The sequence below is a fragment of the Pseudogymnoascus destructans genome, assembly GCF_001641265.1.
Source record: "Pseudogymnoascus destructans isolate 20631-21 unplaced genomic scaffold scaffold_6, whole genome shotgun sequence".
Classification (NCBI taxonomy): domain Eukaryota; kingdom Fungi; phylum Ascomycota; class Leotiomycetes; order Thelebolales; family Thelebolaceae; genus Pseudogymnoascus; species Pseudogymnoascus destructans.
In genome coordinates, this window is record NW_020167525.1 from 469,211 (window position 1) to 489,764 (window position 20,554).

Consider the following 20,554-nt stretch of genomic DNA (forward strand, 5'->3'; position numbering starts at 1 on the left):
CCGGTTGACGACTCTGTTCGTCGACGCTAGGATTGAGGAGGGGAGAGAATTGGCCCGGAGCAACCGGGTCCAGATCTTTTCCCCAACAACGGGGAGGGTGGTGCAGCCAGACGGCACCATCTACCTTGTTGATACGTTATCAGTGTAATGGCATCCCTTGCGGGCATGCTATGACACTGATCTTCGCTGGAGGGGGGCAATTAGCCCCCTTTCTCCCTGTTACAATGTCAGCTGCCCAATGGGCAGCTGCCTATGTTGTTCCTCTTACTCCGATTGATATATCGGAGCTGGAGGTTAATGCGCAGGACCCGTGTGATCCTCTTGTTGTCCGCTCTCGCTGCGGAACCTGCGGCGAGGCAGGGCACAATGCCCGGCGCTGTCGCCAGCCTCATCAATGAGGTTGGCGAGCACAACTGGCCGTTATGGCTGTTCTTGGTAGGGGGGGGTTACGGAGGACTACGGCTTGGGGGGACTGGAGACTGGGGGGTTACAGGGTATATAGATCTTTTTAAAACATACAGGGTATATCGATCTTTTTACGCGTTGTACGGGGTATATGGATCTTTTGCCCTATAATTATGCAGGTATATTTTTAAACATATGACGAGATAAACAAATAAAACACTCGATATGATACTAATCAAATTAATTCATGGAAAGTCCTGTGGATTTTACCAACATGACATCGAAAACATAAACAATCGTAATAAATCAACAGATGATACTCCCGTGACCATTCTGATCGCCATTCGTCCCACGTTATATCCCTCACTTCCCAAGATCCAGCGGAGCAGCCACCCCAATTGGCCCGACCCAGTTGCCCCGTCAACATAGCGCACATCACCATAAACACCCCGTCTCTTAGAACACACCGACCCCCAATATAACCCCGATAAACCACGACAATCGACACCGACCAAAAACCAACTCGACATCAATGAAAAATCGCGACATAAACAACTAACCTTACGAGAAAGCAAACACAATAATCATGGATCCCGAGGCCTCGCCACCAAAGCGCGTCACCCGCGCGCGCGCGGCCGCCAAGAAGGCCCCAGATAATGGCGTCAAGGTCGCTACTGCCGCGGCGAAGGCGAAAGCGACGCGTACGATGCCGGCTGCGATGACGAAGCGGAAGACCAGGGCTGATGAGGCTGCCAACGACGACAACAACAACGAGGATGAGCTGACAGCTCCTGAGCCAGAGAAACCGAGAGCAACGAGGGGACGACCGAGGAAAGCTGCCATGGTGCAGGCGGAACCGGAGCCGGAGGTGGAGAAGGAGGTTATGGTAGTGGTGCCAAAGACGAGAGGGAGGCCGAAGAAGGTCGTCGAGGAGAATGAGATTGAGGCTGCACCGGCAGTGGAAGCTCCGAGGACAAGAGCTAGAGGGAGGAAGGTGGCCGTAGCCGATGAACATGCACCACCTGTTTCCGAAGCACCAAAGAAGATAGTCAGAGGCCGCCAGGCAACCGTCACAAAGCCGACAGCTGCACCGAAGAAGTCTGTCAAGTTCCAGGATACAGCGGAGCTGGACAAGGAGAATGCCATTCCTACAACGAAGGGCAAAGCGCCAGTGGCTACGGTTACTGGTCTTAGGGCCAAGCCGGTGCGGAAACCTGCTGCTGCACCTCGAGTGACACGCGGGCGCGCCAGAGCGACTTCTGAATCAGACCAGGCGAAGCCAAAGTCTCCGCTCAGCCCGAAGAAGGTGACACAGGTTGCTGTTGCAAAGGATGTGAGCTCTGACGATGAGCTTGCCACGATGGAGAAGACGCCGATGAAACCTCTGATAAAGAGCCCGATGAAGCCACGGACCAATATCCTCAGCTCAGCCAAAAGGCTCGATTTCACGACATCGATTGTGGCGAACCGTGCTGTTACTGCACCACAAGATTTCACCTCGTCAATGATGGCTAGCCCTGCTAGAAGAATACCACAGAGCCCGTGGAGAGAGACTTTGGGAGGATCGCCGAAACGGACTGGGCTTGGAGAGGCTGTGCGGTCACCTTTCAAGTCTTCCATGCCACCTCCTTCATCTACGAAGCCGTCGTTCAAAGCTTCTCTTCTTCAATCACCAGCGAAGCGTCCGCCGTCCCCAACGAAGATCTCGGCTGGAGGATCGCCGACCCGTACAGCCTCGGGAAATTTGTTCAACGCGACACCAAAGCCCAACACTTTCAGCATCTCGAGGTTCACGACGCCACGGACGTTGACCAAGAGTGCGTTCCGCCCCGGTAGAGTACCGTTCAGCAGCGTTGTGAAGCCGGCTACTGAGTCCAGGCTGCTTGGAAAGGACCAGGCACCTGCGGATGGGGCCAGTATTAAGCCGTTCCCAGGACGACTGTCTGCTGTGTTGCCAAGACACGCTGACCCGACAATGGATGAGGCCGAAGTGCCTGCTGGTTCCACCACTCCAAAGAGCCCAGTTGATAACGCCGAGGAAGTTAAATTTTCCCTCAACGTTTTGGTTCAGGAGAGTACGACCATGGATTGCGCTGATGACGTGGCGGCAATGGTTGTAGAAGAGCTACAGAGCACCACACCATCCGTTTCTCCATCTTCATATAGCATTGGTAGCTTCGGCCTTCGTCCTGATAAAGAAGACCCGTTCCAGGATTCGGACTCTGAAGATGAGCTGGCGTCTGCGTCACCACTTTATTCCCCGAGTCCCATCGGCGCATTGAAGATGTCTTTCAAGGACTTCGCAATGCTCTCGACTCCGAAGAAACTCTCCTTTGGCGAGAAGACTCCTGTTGCTAAGAGCTCGGCGCAGATTGGCTTCACACCTTTGGCTAAGCAGTTGGATAGCTGGATGACGCCGGTTGACCCACAGCCGGAAATTGTGCAGGAAGAATATGAGGAGGAGCCGGAGCTAGTTGTAACTCCGAATGTCGAGGAGCAAGCCGCTGAGCAGTCACCTGTGCCAACCAGCTTTTTCGAAGATGAGATGATTGTTCGAGAGGAAGCAGATATTGAATCTGAGCACGACCTGAAGGAGCAAGTTTCGGAGGCCGTCGAATTAACACCGGCTGAGGTCGAATCCGAGAATGAGCCGGAAGACGAAGTCATCGGTGTCCTCGAGTTTGCAGCGGCTGAGCCAGAGCCTGAGCACGGCCTGGAGGATACAGTCATGGAAGCAATTGAGTTTGCGCCGGCTGAGCTAGACGACGAAGATTTGGCTCTTGCTGCTGAAGCTGATGAACTGTCATTGATCGAAGAGGAAAACGCCAATTCGAATGATGTCCTTGACCTCGGTACCTATGCTGTTGAGGATGAGGCCGTGTCAGAGGCGAGCCAGGAGTATGGCGATGAGAATATGGTTCCAATTGATCCGGAATTGTTGACTCTTGGCGAGCAAGTTGTTCTAGAACAGCATCAGGAGCCAAGCGTTGAAACCGTGTCAAATGTTGTCCCAGAAACTGAGGTTGAAGAGCACCATTCTACTTCCCTCTCCCGCCGTGCGGACCTGCGGTCTGCCAATCCATTCACACCAGCCAGACCTACCATCGGAAGGTCGTTTCATACCGTTTGCAAAGTCCCCTTGAAGGCAGAAGGTGCTGAGTCGCCTATCAAACCATCGCCAAGAAAGCGTCCAGCATCAGCATCGCGCGTTACGGCACACAGAACAGCACCACCTCCACCTACTATCGTCTGCCATGATGAATCCTCAACACCAGTTGCATCCACTAACTGGTCGACGTCAGCTACGCCAACCCGAACACCTCGCCGTGACCTAGACAACAGGGTCCTCAGAGGCGCCGTTGTCTACGTCGACGTACATACCAGCGAGGGCGCCGATGCTAGCGCCGTATTTGTCGAGCTGTTGACCCAGATGGGCGCGAAGTGCGTGAAGAGCTGGGGCTGGAAGCCCAACACCATGAGCCCACCCGGAGGAGTGATTAGCCCTGAGACAGCGGAGTCTGCTAAGGTTGGGATTACGCATGTGGTGTTCAAAGACGGCGGAAAAAGGACACTGGAGAAGGTGCGGGAAACCAACGGAGTTGTGCTCTGTGTCGGCGTTGGATGGGTTTTAGAGTATGTATTCCTACTTCTTCTAATGCATAATACATTTACTAACTAATACAGTTGCGAGCGCATGGACCAATGGCTTGACGAGAGCCCATACTCAATTGATACCGCCATTGTTCCCCGTGGCGGCAACCGTCGCCGTAAGTCTATGGAGCCACGCGCTCTAGCCAACATGAACGGCACTCTGGTCTCCACCCCCGGTCGCGCATCGTCAAAAGAGCCTACTGCCCCCGCTACCGCGCGCCCCGCGCGAATTGGCCGTAGGGAGAGCACACAATGGATCCGCACGCCCCGCAGCGCAGAAGCAGCGACCAGCACTCAAGACCAAGACGTCGAGATGAACGACTACACCATGGCGGAGCTGAGCCCGCTCCCAACCACCCCCAGCGCGGAGGCTCTAAGTATGTATGCCGAGCATATCCTCGATAACGAGGGTAGAGTGGAGGAGACGCCGTATTATAGCGGTAGAGAGAAGGAGGAGCTGGTTATGCGGACCATGCCGGCGAACAAAATGGTCGTTCGTGATCAGGACGGACCGTCACAGATGGGGAGTGAGGCACTGATGCAGAGGCTCATGATGGCGAGGAGGAAGAGCTTGCAGTGGGCTCCCAAGGTGGGGAGTCCATTGGCGAGGCAGTAGAGGATGTTATATGTTTTGGGGCGCAGATTGGACATGGGTTGGGGATGGACACCGTGGAGTTGTATTTCTTGAGCTTTTCACTGGGGCGGTTTCATTGCTTTGAGGTGCTTACTTTTCGGGATGGGGCGATTGATTTTACGTATATACCTTTTCGTCGGAACGTTCATTGCCGATTGAGGTTATATTTCCAACACCGGAAGCTAAATGCGCATTTGTGATACAGGCTAGGCTGGCACATGCTTATTTTCTACCTTACCAGCGCACAGGCCAAATCCATTACGGTGGCCATACTGTATGGCTACCGTAATGGTCGGCGCGATCGTCGCACTGGAGCGACGGTATAATCGCCGCTCTAATACTAACGGTGTATTGAACCGCCCGTAGGCGGCGACCGTGCCCTCAGTCTGGGATGTATGGCCGGCGCGACGGGTTTTGGATTTAATACTGTAGTTGTAATAGTACTGTAATTGTGAACCACCACCGCCGCCGGCCATAATCCGTAGATGCCTCGCCATAGTATGACGACGGCAATGCTGCCATAATTCTGTGTGGACGCCGTCATGGTGGCCAGATCCGTATCCAAACGGTGTTTTTAGCGAAGCCGTGGCGGCAAGTTCACGATGGTCATCAAGAAACGCAGAAATCCCGGTATAATACTGTATATTCCTACTCTATATATCCAGCCCCGATCCATGGCCCCGTCCAAAGTAGAGGTGCGACTATTCCAAAGTCGCACCAACCACCAACCAGCCCTCCAGACGTCCACTGCCTCCTCTGGCCTAGCGCTCCAGGCCTTGATCCTATCCCGAATCCAATGTCAGCTCCCAGCTCCCAGCCCTCGCCGTATCCTCTAGTGTATGTGTTTATGGGTGGAAGTTACTATCCAGCCAAGTCCGCCGGCCCAAGGTTGCTCTGTCGGGGGTGATATCCAAGGTATTGCCGAGCTATTGTGTTTGTTTCGTATCGCCAGTCTTTGGTAAGGGTGTGGTTGTTAGTCGGAGACAGAAGAGCGTCGAAAGCTAGATATATCCACATTAGTTTGGCACTGTTCTAGATGGATCCAGATATCAGTTAGTGGTTTGTGATGAAGGGGAACGCAGACCTACCTAGTAGATCTGTGCCCGAGTTGTGGATGGGCTGCTGGAAGTTCTTGGCCGAAGCAGGAACGAGCGGAGGAAAAGAAGAGGAAAAGAAGAGGCTGACGAGAAGCTGTACTTACCTTGTGTGAAGCTGGCATAATGTTAGCAGCCACGAAGAGCACGACACAGAAGGAAACTCCAATGTGAAAACATTAGAAAGAAGCTGCTAAAGTAGCACGGAAAACAGGAAGAAGAAACGGAAGAAATAGACAAATTTGAAATAGATAAACGAACCAAATACCAACCGTTAAACGAGTGTGATCATCAGTGTTCGGCGGATCGTATCCGGATCTGATCCTGAGCCCTCACGGGTAAGATCATGATCCGTCTGAGGTCTGACGGATAGATACGGGTTATATCCGGATCTTCAGGATAATGAGGCTTAAAATATAAAAATAGAATAGATAAAATAACTTATATAACTACTCTTCCCCCTCGTGATCAGCGTCTTCGGCTTCACTTTCTTCAACCTCTAGTATATGACCCCAATCTCGTAAACAGAGTAAATATCGAAGTGTTTCAGGAGAGAGCCTGTTCCTTTTCTTCGTAAGAATATCAGCTCCATTACTAAAGACCCGTTCTGATGGAGCTGATGTTGCAGGAATTGCCAAATGGTCTCGAGCAATTGCAGCTATAATTGGATATTGATATTGCTTTGCTGCCCAATATTTGAGGATATCTGTTGCTGGACCTGGCCGGGGCTCAACAAGCCAGCGCTTCCATTCTGGTTCTTGGTAAATACTATGAGAGAGATATAAATCGTCGTCGGAGTCACGTTCTGTAGGTAATTGTGGTAAATCAGCCTCAGCTTCCCTTTTCTCTTCTTCAAGATAGTATTGGCGGTCTCTATATTGAATAAAGACGTCGTGGAACTGCTGCTTAACCCTATTCCGTTTGACTTCTTCAGTACTGCTTGGCCAAAGACTGTTGAATACATTAAGATTCATACGTGGATCGCAAATTGTAGCTACCCCTGAATGACTCCATCATTGATTCATAGCAAGCGTGTAAGGACACAGGGAATACGGCTCTCCGTAGGTGCATATGGGAGTGCGAGTCGGAGGTGATGCTGTATTCTATCCTATAGGTCTACTACGAAGGATACAAAAAAGATGAAGGGGGAACTCCGTTGAGTCTGTTTCCTTAACTCCCGAAACGGGCCCGACTCGGTTATCCCAACCCTAGCCCTGAACCTTCCACCGCAACAGGTCTACATCAGCCCTGAACCCTATACACTTACCATCCCCCACTATAGTGTAACTCGCTATGTGATCCTCTACTGGTTCGAAACCTCACCGAGTCGGATTCCATGTTTGTAGTGACCGTAACAGTTCTGAGACAGGTTCTTCGAGTATGTCAGATTCCATGTTTGTAGTGACCGTAACAGTTCTGAGACAGGTTCTTCGAGTATCTAGGTACGGAGGCATCCTTACAAAGCGTATAGTACTCATTAAGCTTCTTATGAGCAGCGATACAAGCTAGGCCGATCGTTGATGATATATCAACTTCCTTCTGTAAAGCCTCAAGCTTCTTTATCATCTTTAGATACTGAGGAATTGCGAAGTTGAGCATTGGATATAAGCTAGCTTGTAGCTTTTGTGACGGCTTAACAAATATAAAGAAGAAATTCTGAAGAGCGTGGAGCATTATCCAATCCTCTGGTGTAAGAGCGATATCTCTCATACTTAGATCCATTTTCTGAGTAGCACAGATCGCTGTAATTGGCATCTGTAGCTTAATAGCTGTTGAAACCATTTCGTACGTTGAGTTCCACCGGACTGGCATATCGAGTGATAGTTGTAGCTTCTTAAGACCAGCTGCTATAGTCTGCTTTTGAAGAGCATCTTTTCATTGCCTTCGATTTCTGAATACATAGATATGTCTTTGTAGCTTACCAAGAGTATTCTTAACTTCAATATTACTATCGAAGCTTACTGGAATCCGTGCAGCTCCCTGCTCACACCGATAACTCTCAACTTGCTCAGCAGGGGCTGCTTTTAAAGTCTTAAGAGCATCTTGAACAGCAATATTGATAATATGGGCTATGCATCGTACATCTCCCTCCTTGGCTCTAAACGTCCAGGGTTGTTGTGTTGTAACTTCCTGGTCTCTGGCTATTTTCTCATATTCCGCAAGCATAACAGTATTAGCTGAGGCGTTATCCCTTGTACAGGTAAAGACAGCTCCTGTAATACCCATATCGCCCGTTACAATTGCTAATTGTTGAGCTAGATATTCGCCGCTATGGATAGGCTCTTGAAGATGTACAACGTCAAGTACTTTAGATTTCTGTTGCCATTTATTGTTGATCCAGTGTGCAGTAATCGCAGCGTAGTCTGTATAATTCCGTGCAGACCATGCATCTGTCGTTATTGATATCCGGCCTCCTCTCTTAATATGAGAATGGAGCTCAAGTTGTAGCTGGCCTCAGTGATATGAGAACTGACGCTGTAGTTCTCGGTGTAGCGTATGAGCTGATATTGCCATAGTTATTGGGCTTAAGAATTAAACTAATTCACGGAATGAATAGCTTTCAACAAGGTGTATCGATAGATTATTCGACACAATGAACTGTAGTAATAACTCCTTATACTTTGAAGGATTACCAGGTTGCTTTAGTAGAGCTGATGGGCATGGGTTGAAGAACGATGATGTACTGCTTGACACACTAGACGGCTGTCTCTTCTTATTTTTAAGGGTACTGTTGGATGCTTTAAGGAATAATGCCTCCATAGATTACCTGTCGACGATTGCTTTAATCCTTGTGGTGGTAGTGAATATCCACAGCCTGGTTGTAGGCATATCATTTTTATGGTCGGAGGCCGAGTATCAAGTAATTCCCGATGATATAAGCCCTTTGTGAAGAGCTTCGACGATGTCGGTGGTAGTACTACCCTTGGATGTTGAGGTAGGTTAATCGATACGTCAACTGCTTCAACTGAAGGCTGAATAGGGGTAGGTTGAGGTGGAAGATGTGGTAACGATAGCTCTTCTATTTGAGAATAGCTCTCATGATCTGACGGCAAATCTGATAATTCTGAGTCGCTCATTTTTACTGTAATCGTCACATTACGATGGTATTTGAACCAGTATTACAGAATCAATTCTACGTCTATTATGTGGCCTTGGCTACTCTTGGCTATTCTTGGCATTATCTGTAAGATCTGGATATATCCTCAGACCGTACGGATAGATCATAATTATGGCGGATAGGATATATCCGGATCAGTATCCGGATCAGCTCAGGTCATACACGATCCATGCTGAACACTGGTGATCATTGCCAGAGCTCTGAGCTGCACTGCTAATAAATATTAACCCAAAACATGAGAACGAAACGATACCTAGACCTGTTGAGTATAACCGGCCATATATGCCAATGGCCAGGGACCCCAAACGAATACCAAGCTCTGTATCCATCTCTAAACCAAGAGCTAAGAAACACAAGTAAAACACGAAAAAGCAGAGGAGAAAACGGAGACCTCGTTCAAACCAGAAGTACCTGCCTATGCATCACTGATGACAGCTGCCTAAGAACAGCTCCACGGATCGTGCATAATACACCCCAAAACACAGCCAAAATCAACCCTGAGCTATGCAACCTCTGTTTTTTCAGAATTGGGCAGGCGACCCCTTCAAGATCAAAAACACCATACAAATTGAGGATCTGCGCAAAGTACTACCTTAATGGCTCAAAAATGCGCACTATGCAGAGCATTTCAAAGCTCATAAGATGCCTAGAAATGAGAAAATAAATCGGAAAATAAGTTGAGAATATATTCAGGCTGTCCATGGGAGTGTGGGCGGCAGCGAGGACTCACCAGGTATCTTAGCACAGAAGATTACACTTAGGGCATCAGTATCGAGAGGGATAGTTCAGATACGGGCATGAAAGGGTATGGCTAGGTGTCGAGCATTAAGGTGGGAGGCGGCTTGGTGTTGAGTATCTAGTGTGAAGACACATGGGGAGCTTTGGATTGTGAGAATCCATCCTAGCTAGGGATCATTCTGGGTTTGAAGCCCAGAATGAGCCTAGGGAGGTGCTGACATGACAGGATGTCGAGGGCTGAGGGTATGGGAGGGTGTGGTGTCGATATCTTGGCACCTAAATACTTTAGTTAATGGCATTAAAGGCCGGAGAAATTTCAGCATAGAGACCAATATCTGGAAATCATTGCCACTGTGATGATCAGCATGTGGGAGGGTCGGCTTGCTGTCCATTAGAGCGAAGAGAATTGTATGGAGTATGCGCGGGATTTATAGGTAGCTTGGGCTTCAGCAAGGTCATGGATTCAAGAGTGGTTTTGGCTTTTGCAATTAGAAGAGGGGAGTTAGCGAAGACTCAGTTAGAAAAAGTGGTGATAGATATTACGATTATAGCTTACAGCTTGTTACGGTTGTTACAGTTGTTACGGTTGTTACGGGTGCAGCCTTAGCCACCAAGGCTACAACCGCTAAGCGGACAACTGTATATTACGAGGAATAGCCTCACCTTCCTTCCTTCTTCTTCTTCTTCTCTCTTTAGATTCAATCTAGCTTATTATTCTCCGGACTGGCTTCTTGACCTCTGTGACCATCGTAACAATAGATAGAGAGAGAAAGCTTGCCTTGATGTATTTCTAGCAAGATGATCTAATGGACTCTGGGGAGCACGACTGCCAGCTCGACTGTCATCTGTGTTAACAGTGGTACTGATGAGGGCTTGGATAACTGGACCTCTTAAAATATCAAGCTTCTCAAGCTGATACTGGCATTTGAAATGCCCCGAGAAAATACTCCAGATGATGACATGAGCTGTAGCAGCTCTGCTGAGGCTTGGCGGGGTTTTCCTGGTATTGTGCTGGGTGCATTAGAAATACAGAAGCAAACTCATCTCAAAGCCATTTAGATAGCTTACCTATCTAAATGTGAAGTTGTTGATTGTATAGAAAGGTAATAACAGCAGTAGAAATACAGTATTCAAGACATAGAAGTATGAGTGGAGGTGAAGAGATGGTGAACTCAGCAGAGGTATGGAAGCAAGCGATTTGTGGGATTCTAGCCCAAACTGGAAGGATCCCAGCTTTAATCTAGAGAGCTCCAATTTACCTAATATAGAAGTTCAAAGCCATTATTTCAAATGGAATTGGAATTTAATTATATTCTCTTCATACAGCTTCAATTTCAACTTATATCTGTGCCATTTCCTCCCTACAGTTCAGCGCCTGGATCCTGAAGTCCTGCTGCTCACATTACTCCCATGTCTCACTAGCAGTGCACTAGCGTTGCTACTAGTGAGCCTTGAAGGCCAAGATCCAGCTCATGTTGGCATGCTGTTTGATCTAAACTCAGTGGCCCTTTGGAATATACTGAGGCGACTTGCTTCCTTTCTGGATCAATGCTGACAATGAACACCGGCTTGCTTCTAATGCCAGGAAGTCCCACGATTCCCTGGCTATTGTAGACAACCCTCATTTGAGGGAGTTGAAGAACTAGGTCCTCTGTCCTGCATTCTTTGATATCCGACACAATTGCAAACAGCTTTGCCTCGCCTGGAATCTTTTCGTGAACAAATCCAACTTCAAACCAGCAAATGCTCTTTCCCCAGATGGTAAAGCAACTCCCCACTTTAAAAGTTACCCTGTGCTGTATGTTAGATATTGCAATGCTTAATAGAAAGGAAATAAAAGCTTGAACTTACGGATCAATGAAACTGAACTGGGAGAAGTACTGACTGCAATGGGCGGCTCCTAAGACTTGTAATATGCAGATCTTTGTAATCCACACGATATGCCTCTCGTAGTTTTTGCACGAACAGAAGCCCCTCCTAGAGCTGCTCTGACTGCAAAGGCAAACCCAACTCTTTCTCCACATCCTCCTGGCAGACGCATAGGGTGGCTTTTGGCGAGATGTGCCAGCAGTCAGGCTGGAGGACATTGATGGAGGCTTCTTCCACAATATCCCACTTCTTAGATGATGAGAGAAGGTGGTTCGTTAGTATGGGGCACGTCTCGTGTAGATTTCACATCTGCGTCGAAAGTACATGCTCGTCATACTCAAAGGCATCATTCAAGAGGAGGCGCAGCGTGAGATTAACACATTCCCTCCAGATTAGCACTTTCTCAACACTGTGGCCATTCAAATATTGAGCCTAGTGTTTGAACATGCTTTTCGTAGTTAGAAAGTAAATCAAACCCATGAAGAGAAGATATTTAAACATACCGATGTTTGTCTTCTCTGTGCAGAACATTACAAGCAAAGCTTGTCCCATAACGGTTGATGATATAATCAAGATGTAAACCCTGATGCACGTTTGGTCGAGATCCCCAACTGCTAAAACTCCTTCGATCTGCTTGTTCCCAGTTTTAGGGAGTTCCTCTGTGTTGCCCAATCAAACTCGCTAACATCAGCACTGACTCCCACACCAATGGCCTCAATCGCCACTTCAAAGTCGACTGAGACTATAGATGGAGCATGGGATGAAGCCTGACTATTGTTGCTGCCCCTTGACTTGCTCATCTGCTCTGCGACAGAAGCGCATGTGCATAACTGAGTGTAGAACTGTCAACCTTGGAGAATGATGCGCCTGGCATCCTGACGGTGGTGCTCACTACTCCTCCGTGCACAAGTGATGGCGTTAGATTTTGCCATCATGGCAAAACAGTGCACTAATATCTCTTGAATTGTGAGTTGGTCTTTGTATCCTCCCCGGAATTCACCCCTCATTGCAGCAAAGAAGTTTGGCGTAATATCGTCTTTGCTAAGCTTCATACGAGACATGATAAGGGGCATTAAGACTGAGGCCATTCCCGCCTCTAAGAGGGACCAGGATTGGAGGTGGTGGAGGGGGGATTGTCGCATTCTCCATCTAGTTGGTGCCAGGAACTGGATAAATTCCTGGAAATACCGTCTCATCCCTGGTTTTGAGAGTATCGCTCTGATGAGGAGGTTGTGGCTCTGCTTAGCCTGCCCGTTATATTCTGAATGGCATAGATCTCCTGGCTTCGTCTGGATCGTATCTAATGCCAGAGTCAGCTTGAGCAGGCTCGTTTTCGTGCATCCCCCATTCCTGGAAATACTTCTTTCTTGCTGTTGGCGGCAGGGTATCTCCATATGCTCTGATCTGTTTCTGGCTGTAATGGTATCGTCCAAGTGCTACCGTGTCAAAGTCTAAATCCCCTTTCTGTGCTATTAAAGCAAGGCAAGATTGGCAGCCCTTTCCTGCATTTGGTCATAAAATGCCGCTGTTGTCATTTTGCTGTGGCATATTGCCTGTGAAGCATAACACTGGCGCCATTACAAACCTATTATTCCTGTTGATTCAGAGAATCATGCCTTTATCAAGCTTTGGGATATCACTAAGGCATGATATAACGTCGTCCATCTTTGCACCATGCAGCCCAAGGGTAAGAACAAAGTTGTTTAATCGTTTTATTCGGTCTTGTAGGCATTGCACAGGTGTTGTCATGTATTGTTACGGCTATAGTAACATGATGTCATGGTTACAGGGCCAGGGCCTAGTAACGTGACGTGTGAGTCACAGTGGGAAGCGGGGTAGGCTGCCATGTGACGGGGCTAATGGATAGTTGCAGAAACTAGTGGATATTGGATAGTTGAGCTATCCACAAACTATCCTGAATATCTAGCTATCCGCCAACTATCCAGATTACCCATGAGGCACGACGCCACTATATAAGTAGATAGTATTTCCTTAGATAGGAGCTTCGTGCTCAACTCAATATAGTATTTTTTACAATACTGTAACAAGGAACGAAGGAAATTTTTGTATCCTGGAACGGATTCCTCAAAACGCTTAAGGCAAACTTCGGAGACATTGATGAACGACGAAATGCAGTCAGGGCACTCCAGGCTCTCAAGCAGAGAGGGTCAGCAGTTGCATACACCGCTGAGTTTCAACAGCATGCAACACTCACCAACTGGGAAGACGAGGCTATCTGTGACCAATTCTACGCAGGTCTGAAAGACCATGTGAAGGACAAAATCTCAAGGTCTGACAAACCAGATGACCTTAGAGAGATGATTGAATTGGCTCAGAAGATTGACAATCGTCACTACGAACGGCAACTCGAGAAGAAAGGGGGACTACCTAGTCAACACTGGACTCAGAAGAGAAGACAAACAAAGAGTCATTGGCCCCAACCTATGGAACTTGACGCTACTTTCAAGCCTAATGGCAAACCCCACAATCCCAACAAGGAGCGACAGTTCCAAGAACAGCTCTGTTTCAACTGCAATAAGCCTGGACACATAGCGCGAAACTGCAGACAGTCAAAGAAAGGGAATGGAGGACAAAAGTATGGCAAACAGCTTAATGCTACTTGGCAAGGTCAAGGCGGGTGCAAGCCCCCCACGAGGACAGCTATGTGCCACGTTAAAAGGAAAAAAGAACTGGAGTATTACTACTCAGGATCTCGAGGAATTCCACTTGTCAAACAGAGAAGACAAGAACGATGACAAGGAGCTCACTAGTTCTCAAAAGCAATGGTTACAAGCATTTGAGAAGACAGCAAGTAAGACTCTCTTCAAGGAACAACTGCCAGGAGCAGTAAGAACCTTCAAGGAAGCCATGCTTCAGGAGACGGTCGATCAAAGAATTCCTGTGCCCAAGCCACCAATGAGCTGGCAGGACACTACACAATACTGGGAGGTTGCAGTTCGCACAGTGAGGTGCCGACCGGAATACCCTCACCAGCAGGAAAGCATCCCAAGAGAAGAAAAGGGAACACGAGTGTTAGAAGCACACGAACGCCTACGCCGTGAAGCAGAACGAAGAAGAGAAGGGACACCACTTCTACGACCATTAGAATATGGTGAACATGATGGATTTTCCTCAGACGGTTATTCCTCAGACGATTCAAAAAACTAGGAGTCCTCGGCAGTAGGCCACTGGCGAGCGACACAGAGAGGCTTAGTACAAACCAGCTATGCGCCACAATGGGCGGCATGCAGCTATATGTGGTTGCTAAGATACAACAGCAACACCTCCGAGCTATGATAGACTCAGGAGCAACGGGCAACTTTATGACAAAGAAAGTAGCAGACACACACGGTTTCAGGACGCAGCTGAAGACCGATCCATACCCATTAATGGTTGTAGATGGAGAGCCCATCTCAACTAACAACGGAATGGTGACCCACGAGACGGTCCCATTAGAAATGGTCATGCTACGCGGACACAAGGAAACGATACAGTTTGATATCGTGCACATGGACAATCATGCATGCATACTTGGTGTACTGTGGCTCAAGAAACACAACCCCCAGATCGACTGGCGGAATGAGAAAGTTGTGATGAGCCAATGCGCATGTGAACAACGAACGGACATGCCGCAGAAGGAGAAAACCTCCAAAGACCGGAAGGAGTTATGTGCGACCACCGAGTCTGATGACCCAGCCCAGGCATCCTCACTGAAGCAAATACCAGTGGAGTATAAGGAATACGAGCAGTTATTCCGGGAAGGCCCTACCGAAGAGGCGCTTCCTAAGCACCAACCATGGGATCATGAGATACCTATCATGGAAGGAAAGAGTCCACCGTTCGGACCAATATATCAGATGTCAGCAGCAGAGCTGGACATACTGAAGGAATACATTGACGAGAACCTCGCGAAACGGTTCATTCGACCATCGACATCACCAGCAGGAAGTCCAATACTATTTGTGCCAAAGAAGGACAAGAAGCTAAGACTCTGCGTGGACTATCGAGGAACGAATAATGTCACTATCAAAGATAGATATGCCTTACCTTTGATAAGCGAACTACACGATCGGTTCCAGGGAGCCAAGATATTTACCAAGCTGGACCTCAGAGGCGCCTATAACCTGATTCGAATCAAGAAAGGGGATGAGTGGAAAACAGCATTCCGCACCCGCTATGGCTTGTTCGAATACTTGGTTATGCCCTTTGGTCTAACAAATGCACCAGCATCCATGCAGAGGCTCATGAATGCAGCTCTCCATGAATACTTGGATGTGTTTGTTATCGTCTACCTAGACGATATCTTAGTCTACTCAGGAGACCCAACGGAACACATTGGTCATGTTCAGAAGGTATTACAGAAGTTAAAGGAGCATCGGTTACTCCTCAAGCCAGAAAAATGCGAATTCCACAAGGATCAAGTAGAATTCTTAGGCTACATTGTCGGAACGCATGGCATCAAAATGGACCAAGCAAAGGTCACAGCAGTGTTGGAATGGCCAACACCAACCACGGTCAAAGAAGTACAAGCCTTCTTAGGCTTTGCCAACTTCTACCGGAGGTTTATTATGGGATATTCCAAGGTAGCTCAACCACTTACAGAGCTTACAAGGAAAGACCTTACGTTCGAATGGACAAGCAAGGCAGAGGCTGCTTTTCAGGAACTTAAGACGAAGTTCACAGAAGCACCTATCCTAGTCACATTCGACCCTGCAAAGAGGATTGTCTTAAAGACAGACTCCTCTGACTTCGCGATTGGAGCCTGTCTAAGTCAGCCAGACAAAGACAAGAAGCTTAAGCCAGTTGCATATTACTCTAGAAAACTGTCACCTGCAGAGCTCAACTATGACATCCATGACAAGGAGCTGATAGCTATTGTCGTTGCTTTTGAGCAATGGCGAGTATATCTTGAAGGATCGACCTACCCAGTACAGGTATGGACGGATCACAAGAATCTCATATACTTCACCACAACCAAGGTTTTAAACCGCAGACAAGTCCGATGGGCAGAGACACTCGCAGCCTACAACTTCACAATTACATATCGCAAGGGCTCTGAGAATGCAAGAGCCGACGCTCTTAGCAGAAGGACCGACTACATCGGCCCTAAAGAGGAAAGACCTAGAGCCATATTGAAGAAAACAGATGCAGGAATGCAATACAACGAGTTGCTAGCCACGATTGCCACTGTGGAGAACTCGGAGTTGGAAGAAAGACTCAAGAAAGCTTATGCAACAGATGAATGTGCAAAGCGAGTCTTAATAAAAACCGAAGGCGACTTCGCCATCGATGAACAAGGATTGATCCGATTCAAAGGATTAGTGTATGTCCCAAACAAAATGAGACGCCCACTAGTGCAAGAACAACACTCGCTACCAGCACACGGCCATCAGGGAGTAACATGCACCTTCGAACGAATCACCCGACACTACTACTTCCCAGGTATGAGGAAGCAGGTGGAAACAGTAGTAAGAGAGTGCGACATTTGCAGCAAATCCAAAACCAATAGGCACTTGCCATATGGACAGCTGAAATCGACTCCAGTACCAACAGGAGCGTGGAAATCTATAGCTTTGGACTTCATTGTCAAGCTACCACCCTCTCGGGACCCGTTAACAGGAGTAGTATTTGACGCTATCCTGGTTATTACGGAAAGACTCACGAAATATGGAATATTTGTGCCATATTTAGAAGCTAGCGATGCTGAAGCACTCGCATACACCTTTCTTCGAGTCATATTAGCCGATCACGGATTACCGGAAGAAATCATCTCAGACAGAGACAAGCTTTTTACTTCGAAATTTTGGAAATCTTTAATGGCACTTTTGGGAACAAATCATAAGCTATCGACAGCTTTCCATCCCCAAACAGACGGTCAAACAGAAAGACTGAATCAAACCCTTGAACAATACCTACGGAGTTATGTCAACCACCAACAAGACAATTGGGTTCAGATATTACCCATCGCACAGTTCGCATATAACAGCGCGATGACCGAAGCAACAAAAGTCTCACCGTTCTTTGCCAATTACGGCTATCAGCCAGAGGCATATAGACAACCACGACCGGATGAATCAAGAGCAGAACAAGCTATGATCGCTGTGGAACAACTCAAATCGTTCCATGAACAACTCGCGACAGACATCCAATTCTTAAATGAACGATCTGCCGCGTATGCAAACAAGAAGCGCAGTATGGAACCTGCCTTCAAGGAGGGGGATAAAGTATACCTACTCCGGAAACATATCAAAATGAAACGACCAAGTACAAAGTTGGACTTCAAGAAACTGGGACCATTCAAAATATTGAACAAAGTCAGCTCAGTTAATTACAGACTGCAGCTACCCAAGAAGTCTAGACTACACCCGGTATTTCATGTCTCACTACTGGAATGTAAAGCGTAAGCCTAAGGGTCTCACGGGAGTCCAGGGAACCAGGTCAGGAGGCAGGAAGGTATCATATTCTGTAAGCACAATAGGTCTACGTAGATACATCGACTATTGACTGGAGGCCTTCTTCCGAGGCCTCCAGCCCCTTTTATCCAGGCGCCTTGCGCCCTACTTTACCGAGCCCTACGGGTCCCACCAAAGGGGCCTCACGTGGTGGCACGTGATGGCCTTCGTTGGACGATGTGAGATCTATCCGTAACGATAAGCTCCTGCAATCCAGGTGGAAAGGAAGTGATTACCTTGAAGAAACAAGCAACAGTATCAAAGGTTGGGACTAAGATCGAGGGCGAAAGGCGAAGTAAGGTGATGTTCAGGATGAAGGTGGAAGGAAGTTCGATAGGGAGTTTGGAAGTAGGAGTTTGGCGCGACACCCACAACAAAGGGGGTGGCCGCGGCAACCCACAACAAGGGGGGTCACGGGACCAGCCCACCAAGCGTGCACCCAAACAAGCCCACCAGCTGGGGCAAAACAAAAAGTCCAAACAAGCCAGGAGGGTAATCAAGCCCTACCTGCAAACCTCGGAATTGAGGGCAATTCCCCCAAGAGGGGGGGTAATTGTAAGGAAGGCCATCATGTGCCACCACGTGAGGCCCCTTTGGTGGGACCCGTAGGGCTCGGTAAAGTAGGGCGCAAGGCGCCTGGATAAAAGGGGCTGGAGGCCTCGGAAGAAGGCCTCCAGTCAATAGTCGATGTATCTACGTAGACCTATTGTGCTTACAGAATACGATACCTTCCTGCCTCCTGACCTGGTTCCCTGGACTCCCGTGAGACCCTTAGGCTTACGCTTTACATGGAACCAGCAAGAGGAAATACCCCAATTGCGACAGATACAGAACTTCAACCAGAGAATGAGATTGTTGAATACGAAGTCGAGGCGATCCTAGATAGAAGGTTAGTAGGACGCAAAGAAGAGTTTTTGATAAAATGGAAAGGTTATAAACCTACGGACAATTCATGGGAAACGGTCAAAAACCTTAGCTGTCCAGAGCTACTGGAGGCGTTTCGCCGTCGACACCCAAGCGATCAAAGAAGCCAGGAGACAAGGCCACGAAAAGGTCCTGGTCAGGGGCAGCACCCTCGGAAACGGCAGTAGAAGGGCTGTGCAAGAGAGTCCCTTTGACCTCTGCCTCCCTACACTCCTTCTCCTCTGCTTCATCCAATTCGTCCAAAGATTTCAGACCACGACGCAGCATCTCAACACCGCGGGTTTTGAGAGCCTTCTGCTGTTTGCGAAGACGCATGTGACAGGCATATGCTTCTTGAGCGCAGAGGTGAGCCTCTCGCTCCTGAGATGCCGCCGCTTCCTCTTCTACCTCAAGACGCTCTTCTTCTTTTCGAAGCTTCTCCCAATCAGTTGGAGAAGGGGCGCAAGCGTTGCATTTGGAATTGTGACAAGTACATTCACTACAACGATGACTACCAGCAACAATGATACAGAATCGATTGTTGTGAAGACAGCTGGAACATGGCGACATTAGGTTGCCGTTCTTTTCAATACGGTCTGCAAGAAGATGACGTTCTTTGATTTTTATGTGTCTACTAGAAGACATGGTAAGCAGCGCAACCTGCTCGACAATTAAGTGGGCATCACCCTACTTAAGTAAGCGATTCCTTAATCAGCAAGACCTAAGGGACTAGGCCTTGTGGAGGAGGACCTAGTGTTACGGCTATAGTAACATGATGTCATGGTTACAGGGCCAGGGCCTAGTAACGTGACGTGTGAGTCACAGTGGGAAGCGGGGTAGGCTGCCATGTGACGGGGCTAATGGATAATTGCAGAAACTAGTGGATATTGGATAGTGGAGTGTAATGGTGGGTGCACCAGATGTGAGAATCTAGCCACCCAAGGAAGGGATGAATTTACTAAGACAACACACTGTCTTAAAAAACAGAGCCAAAGGGTCGTAGCTTAGACTATTCCACAACGCAGCAATCAGGTGTGTGATGTAGTGAAGTGGTTCAGACAAGTTGCAACAAATGTTGAGTCTGGGAACTCAGGGGTAAGTCAGAGGTTAACACCTCACTGACTTTTCAGAAACAAGGAGTAACAAGATGAATGTTTGGAAGCGTGGAAAAGACGTGGAAGTATGTGATAGTCGATTTACTGTATTGTCTGCTTGCCCTTTCTTAAGGAAAGGGCAATCCTATTTATGCTAAAGGAGTGTAGTTCTCTCATTTTCCAAGACTTTCCATGATTACCAGGCTTGGTAACTGTAGTCGATGTAAGAGAATCCCATAGAACCATCTCTTAGGTTCGTAGCCTATAGGAAGTAAAAGGAGGTCCAAGGTCAGAGTACCCCTATAGACAAATTATGTCATAGACAAATTATGTCATAGACAAATTATGTCATAACTTAACCAATCTTGTGGGTAACTAAAGAGCGATGACATGTAATGAATCATAGAGGTTCGTAGGAGCTTTTAGAGCTATCGTTCATGCTCCTAGGCCTCTAGTTGGTAGAGATATGTCATGTGGTAGTATGAGTGATGTCATGTAATGAATCATAGAGGGTTGTAGAGATATGCTATGTGGTAATATCAGCCCAGTAACTAAGGAGCGATGATGTGTAATGAATCATAGATGGTTGTAGCAAT

General features: G+C 47.9%; 3 protein-coding genes across 3 annotated transcripts; 1 reads left to right on the forward strand and 2 right to left on the reverse strand.

The window, feature by feature from the left end:
* Positions 1-905: 905 nt before the first annotated feature.
* VC83_03315 (uncharacterized protein) lies at positions 906-5,147 on the forward strand. Its single transcript, XM_024466963.1, has 2 exons — positions 906-4,038; positions 4,090-5,147. The coding sequence occupies exons 1-2, from the start codon at positions 992-994 to the stop codon at positions 4,670-4,672; spliced, it is 3,630 nt and encodes a 1,209-aa protein (XP_024325857.1). The 5' UTR covers positions 906-991; the 3' UTR covers positions 4,673-5,147.
* Positions 5,148-11,055: 5,908 nt separating this feature from the next.
* VC83_03316 (uncharacterized protein) lies at positions 11,056-11,727 on the reverse strand (the record flags this gene model as incomplete). The annotated part of the gene is made up of 3 exons (XM_024466964.1): positions 11,056-11,058; positions 11,161-11,431; positions 11,492-11,727. The coding sequence occupies 3 exons, from the start codon at positions 11,725-11,727 to the stop codon at positions 11,056-11,058; spliced, it is 510 nt and encodes a 169-aa protein (XP_024326027.1).
* A 396-nt stretch (positions 11,728-12,123) lies between these two features.
* Positions 12,124-12,570, reverse strand: VC83_03317 (uncharacterized protein; the record flags this gene model as incomplete). Its single annotated transcript, XM_024466965.1, has 2 exons — positions 12,124-12,314; positions 12,360-12,570. 2 exons carry the CDS (start codon positions 12,568-12,570, stop codon positions 12,124-12,126), a joined length of 402 nt encoding a protein of 133 aa, XP_024325858.1.
* Positions 12,571-20,554: the final 7,984 nt, after the last annotated feature.

Excerpts from the sequence above, each read along its gene's own strand:
- VC83_03315 (XM_024466963.1), top strand. The coding sequence starts at position 992 with ATGGATCCCGAGGCCTCGCCACCAAAGCGCGTCACCCGCGCGCGCGCG. Across the intron at positions 4,039-4,089 it reads GGCGTTGGATGGGTTTTAGA|TTGCGAGCGCATGGACCAAT; the intron begins GTATGTATTCCT and ends TAACTAATACAG.